At 40.4% G+C, this 6,011-nt stretch overlaps 1 protein-coding gene across 2 annotated transcripts in view; it reads right to left on the bottom strand.

Annotated features, from left to right (window-relative positions):
- Nucleotides 1-1,391: 1,391 nt before the first annotated feature.
- LOC111971184 (NAD-dependent protein deacylase sirtuin-5, mitochondrial) overlaps nt 1,392-6,011 on the bottom strand; it is an 18,493-nt gene continuing 13,873 nt past the window's right edge. For both annotated transcript variants that reach the window (XM_023997974.2, XM_070446224.1), the window contains exons 5-9: nt 3,698-3,785; nt 3,537-3,590; nt 2,324-2,447; nt 2,051-2,166; nt 1,392-1,809 (exon numbers count right to left, since the gene is read on the bottom strand). In XM_023997974.2, coding sequence (XP_023853742.1) covers nt 1,740-1,809; nt 2,051-2,166; nt 2,324-2,447; nt 3,537-3,590; nt 3,698-3,785 — 452 coding nt within the window. In that variant the 3' untranslated portion in view covers nt 1,392-1,739. The remainder of the gene's footprint in view (nt 1,810-2,050; nt 2,167-2,323; nt 2,448-3,536; nt 3,591-3,697; nt 3,786-6,011) is intronic.

The raw sequence follows: 6,011 nt of genomic DNA, 5'->3' as shown, positions 1-6,011 counted from the left end.
TGGGGGTACTATTTAATGAAGCTGCCAGTTGAGGACTTGTGAGGCKTCTGTTTCTCAAACTAGACACTCTAATGTACTTGTCCTCTTGCTCAGTTGTGCACCGGGGCCTCCCACTCCTCTTTCTATTCTGGTTAGRGCCAGTTTGCACTGTTCTGTGAAGGGAGTAGTACACAGCGTTGTATGAGATATTCAGTTTCTTGGCAATTTCTCGCATGGAATAKCCTTCATTTCTCAGAAAAATAGACTGATGAGTTTCAGAAGAAAGGTCTTTGTTTCTGGCCATTTTGAGCCTGTAATCGAACACACAAATGCTGATGCTCCAGATACTCAACTAGTCTAAAAAAGGCCAGTTGTATTGCATCTTTAATCAGGACAACAGTTTTCAGCTGTGCTAACATAATTGCAAAAGGGTTTTCTAATGATCAATTAGCCTTTTAAAATGATAAACTCGGATAGGCTAACACAATGTGCCATTGGAACACAGGCGTGATGGTTGCTGATAATAGGACTCTGTATGCCCATGTAGATGTCATTAAAAAAAGTGCCATTTCCAGCTACAAGTCATTTACAACATCCACACTGTATTTCTGATCAATTTGCTGTTATTTTAAAATGGACAAAAAAAAATTGTGCTCATCTTTCAAAACAAGGACATTTCTATGTGACCCCAAACTTTTGAACGGTAGTGTACATAATTTCATCTGACAGTTCCATGAACACACACCCACATGGTGACCACTTGACACACACCATCTCATACATGCCATGCAGGCAAAAAACACAGAAAGACAGATTTAAAAAAGCAACAGCACTTGGTATTTCTGTTCATCAATGAATTTCCCTTTGTTCTTAAAACGGTCTAATAAAAAGTGATAACATAAACATGATCCTCTGCAATAACACACACAGACTGACACACTGCATCAATAGAAATGGAGTAGTTGCTGTCATAACCCCTACTCCAACCCTAACCCAGTCATCCTGAAGGCACAGACACACCAATGAACAAATATAGTCAGAAGTAAAGTACGACCAGGCTTCAGAACCACTCAAACTGACCATAAGAGTTCATGTATTATCAGGTAGGTTATTGAGAACACATTCTCTTTTACAATGAACAGGCAATAAGATGCAGCAGGTAGGAGTGAATCTGTAGACAAAGACAATAACAAATAGCTAAACACTGCCCTCTACTGCCAGCGCACAGACCTGATTTAAAAAAGCATTTGCAATTCATCTATGGTCGGATATGAACCTCCCACATTTTATATATAATCTATACATATGATAAAAGTACCATCTGACAACGACCACCATGATATAATGCATTGATATTGGATGAAGATGCCTATGCAAAGGGAAAAGGAATCATTGTGCTTGAGATACCRGACTACATGTCATAATTGTGATTTATTTTTTAAAACATGGTTGTCATTTCATGCAATAACACAAATCCAGAGTGGAAGCCTAGGGAGTGTGGGGTATTGTCAGCACAGTGTGTTTTCTATAGCATACATTACATTCACAAAACTGGGGTGTATTCTTTAGGAACCAAACAGAAGCAGATGGCTGAAACGAAGAGCGACGAACCTGAAATTGTCCAATAAGAAGCGCTCGTTTTTGTTGCAAAACGTTAACTGTTGCTAAATGTTTTGCCCTAATGAATACACCCCTGAGCACACCCATCCAGCACTAGAGTCTGGTCTGTGTAGACTGCACTATGGCTCAGCCAGGGGAAGTCAGGGCTCATTGTTGTGGCGTGCCAGTGCAGGGGGCAGGGTGGTCCCACAGGGGCCCTGGAAGTGGAACCTGCAACACACAGACACAGGTGTTAAAGGATGCCAAAGGGAATCATTAGTATGAGGCGACAGCAATGTTTCCCAATCGTGGTCCTGGGGTCCCAAAGTGGTGCACATTTTTCCCCCTAACACACCTGATTCAAGTGAGCCAAGGCTTGATTAGTTGATTCAAGTGTGTTATTGCTAGGCAAACAAAGCACCGCTTTGGGTCCCCGGGACTAGGAGAAACTGGACTACAGTATGTGTATAACCTGAAGCGCATGGTGGCGGGTGTTTCCTCCATGTTAAATTCAGCTACAGGTATTCCTCTAGCCGCCACCTGGGGAGCAAACATGGCTGCTGGGTACACTATGGAGGACGTACCTACCTAAAACACACGAGGAAGACGCACATATCATCTTGTGATTATTATTATTTATTTTACATTGAGGAGAAATCTCTTCAGGGTCTCAAAAAAAATGATCACGCATTAAAATGACACAGACAGAATGGACAGACACACACACACACACACACGCACTCACCACTAGGCAGAGGTCACAGAGGTCTAGTTCCTCTTCAACGCGAGTCAGGATGTCTGAGTCCAGAGTCTCCCCGAACCAGACCACATTAGGTCTGAGCAGACCACTACAGCCACCATSCTCACACCTGGTGAGGCACAGACACACCACTTAAACGTGTTTCCTACATGACGATCTACAACAATTCATATGATTGTGATCAACTGCCATCTAAAAAGTGAAGATAAGAACAAAYTCAAGTCAAGAAATCATAACATTTCTAATGAAGTGATAATGCCAGAGAAGCCTCTGTTTGGAGGATATATCGGCACGGGTGTGGCAAACTGTGCAATTATTTCCTCCAAACACCGGCGTTTCGAGGGCATTATCACTTTTATACAACGGGTTACCAACATATGTCAATCATTATTTGAGTATTTTAATTAAAAACGTCATTTTGATTAATTTATTCATACTACTTCATCCTTCTACAAGATATAATCCCAACACAAAGCTAGGGTTGCTAGAGATGCGACCCTGTCGTTCAGTCTTTTTGTTCAGTATCTATGGATGCGACCCAGTCGTTCGTTCTAAATGTGCTCACTTGTCAGGACACCGTAGCTAGCCAACAACACAGCTACAGTAACACAATCACTTCCATCTGAAGCTGGAAAGACTGCATATTAGCTGCGTTTCGTTTGACCTTTGTTCAATTGAAATGAGTTTGTATATATCCATACAAATGACACCAGCTGATTCATGATTTCGACTGGCCAACAAATGCTGCCTGCCTGTCTGTCTCGTCACATTCATTACTATGGGACAGCAGAAGATCGAATTTGAATATTGATTTTTTTTTGCAAATGTCAGAGAGACAGACAGCAAGGTTTATACAAATCGCCGCTGTTGAAAACGCAATGTTAGTCGAAAAGAAGTGTGAGAATGTCTAGATGCTTTTTATAGTGGAGATCCAAGTTTATAAATTGCCTGGCTGGGCTGATGAGACAGTGGATTGCGCAGTCAGATGGAACAGAGTAAATAGGTATTTTAATGTCATARATTTAGCCGGTGGCAACTGGTGGAATAGACACCGGCTGGAATGCAGTTTTAACCAATCACCATTCAGGATTAGACCCACCCGTTGTATAAACAAGATGTAAGCGAGTTTGTCCCACCCATAGATATCCTATTAAGTTATTATTACTAAGTATTCTAATTCAAAATGCCATGGTCCCACCTGGGTAAGTCATGAGGAGGGATCTGAGCATCACTGGTGTTGGGGTCTGGAGCACTAGAGAGAGAGAGCAAGCGAGAGAGAGACATGGCAATAAATACTGTTACTGTATAGTTACATGTAACAACACCAAGGGATTGCTGACCTGAGTTTGACTGACTTACCCTTTGCCCTCCAGGGCAGCACAGATGGGGCTCTTGTGGTTCACGCCAACATGACCACAGCTCATACAGCGGGTTTTAAACAAACTGCCTGTGGTCACACAGAGAGAGAGTAGGAAATAAAACATGACCACAACTCATATAGCCTGGTCACAAAGACAAAAGAGGAGAGCTTACGTGGCTTTTTGTCGAGCAAAACGATGTACGCGGTTTGTACAATACGTCGAGATGTAGCTTATTAAAGAATGTGAAACAWTSCYGCGTCTGTTCACTGCTYTTCATTAAACCACGTATGGAYRTTTTTTAGGCTACGGCCTAAAATATTAGTTCATATGGGCATAAAATGATATATATCCTACAGAAATTTGATCAGGTATAGAAACATAGGCTACAGTATATGCAAAAATATTCAGATATAGTAAAAAGGCAGACATTTGATCACTACTATAGAWATGGAAACAATTGAGATTTTAGAAACACAAAGTAACAATTACTGGGCTCTCATTCTTCACATCAAGTCACATGCACAATTATCAGCTTTTTTTTTATGAGCTGTCATCAAGGCAAAAGGTGGCTACTTTGAAGAATCTCAAATATAAAACATATTGATTTGTTTAACACTTTTTTTGGTTACTACATGATTCCATATATGTTATTCATTGTTGATGTCTTCACTATTATTCTACAATACAGAAAAGAGTAAAAAAAGAAAAACCCTTGAATGAATAGGTGTGTCCAAACTTTTGACTGGTAATGTGTGTGTATATAATATACACACACTACCAGTCAAACGTTATAGAACACGTACTCAAATATGAAATATGGCTGACCCCATTTAGTTGACTGGTCGATTGTTTGTTCGATAGGCTGTTGGTCGACCGAGATCTCTTTAGGTCGCAATTTTTTTCTTCTTCATGGTACGCAAGACACCTGTCTGATTCGCGCCTGCCTCAGTGGACTAATCCATTGCAGAGGCCACGGGGATGGCACAGTCCATCACTCCAAGATGTGATACTGAAATTGTATATGGTTATATTATGTAAAAAATAATGGTAAAACACTAATAAATCAAATTATTTTATAACAAATGCGCTTTCTCCCGCGATGGATATGGTTGCTGTCCGCGGTTCTGAAACAATCTTCAGTTCGCCGTAGAATTGGAGCCTTTCCCTATGTTGCTATGTGCATAATAGCAAAATGAACCAGCATAATGGGATTGAGAACAATGCGGCGGCGGCAGCAGACGAGGAGACAGCCCTTAATAAGTAATGTAAGTAATGTTATCATTAGTGGTCTTTGTACAGTAGCCTTGTATAACCACCATCGAACTGTAGGCTTAAGAGTCCTGTTTAGTCTTCATACCGTAACTTATTTAGGCCTATATTTACATATATAGGCTACCGCATCAATCAATCATTCATTCGTTCATGCCATCGCACAGCATACGAGACAGTCATGCTTTGAAATGCAATCAAACATTTCAGTTTTTAAATAAAATATAAAGGGAGCTTTGAATAATTAGCCTAAACAATAAATAAACCGCAATTCACAAATGCATGCAACGGTTTCTAGTCCGCTGTATTAAAGGCTTTATAGATATTTTTTCCCCCGTTAGAACAGACTTCAGCAATATACTTTCACTTATTTAGTGTTGTTTACACTGTTCCAAATGGTTAGAAAATAATATTGTGATCTAACAGCAACTGTTTGGCACACAATACTCAYGCARYGCTTGCTCCTACACCCTCCTTTTTCTTGATCGCCAGTAGTTTCCTCAACTACTTTAAGTCAAATGTCTTCCACGAATCTGACTACAACTTTCCCTCCTGAGAAACCAGTAAACATTTGCCAGTTTCTCAAGATAATTTCTCACCTCCTCCGTATCCATTTTGCTGTAGACATCACTGTGTTTGGAATTTGCTATTACCAATTGATTGATGTGTTTATGATAGGCTATAGGTCAGGCTCTATTGGTCACATGCATGCGATGCTTATGTTTTACATAAAGAGAGCAAGGGTTGAGGGAATAGGGATTTGTTTTTCTTAAACAAATTAAAATAACTTTTTCCAGTCAGAATCAACTAAATGGCTGAAATTGTGTTACAGCTTCAGCATGGAGAGAGCAATAAACACTTGCTGTGCTGTGGTGCATTTTCACTGCAGTAGGGAGGAGAGCGAGACAACGTAAGCCAGTCACACAGGCACTCGCTGTCATTTTTTTTTTTAACACAGTGTGACCATTGTGCTCCGAGTTATTTGTGTGTCTTAATTATTTAATCAAACAGGTGTGCTTAAAGAATCACACAAGCTCTGTGCA

The sequence above is a fragment of the Salvelinus sp. IW2-2015 genome, linkage group LG13 (genome assembly GCF_002910315.2).
Source record: "Salvelinus sp. IW2-2015 linkage group LG13, ASM291031v2, whole genome shotgun sequence".
Taxonomy (NCBI): Eukaryota; Metazoa; Chordata; class Actinopteri; order Salmoniformes; family Salmonidae; genus Salvelinus; species Salvelinus sp. IW2-2015.
Note: the sequence above shows the minus strand (reverse complement) of the source record. Positions and strands in the feature narration are given on the sequence as shown.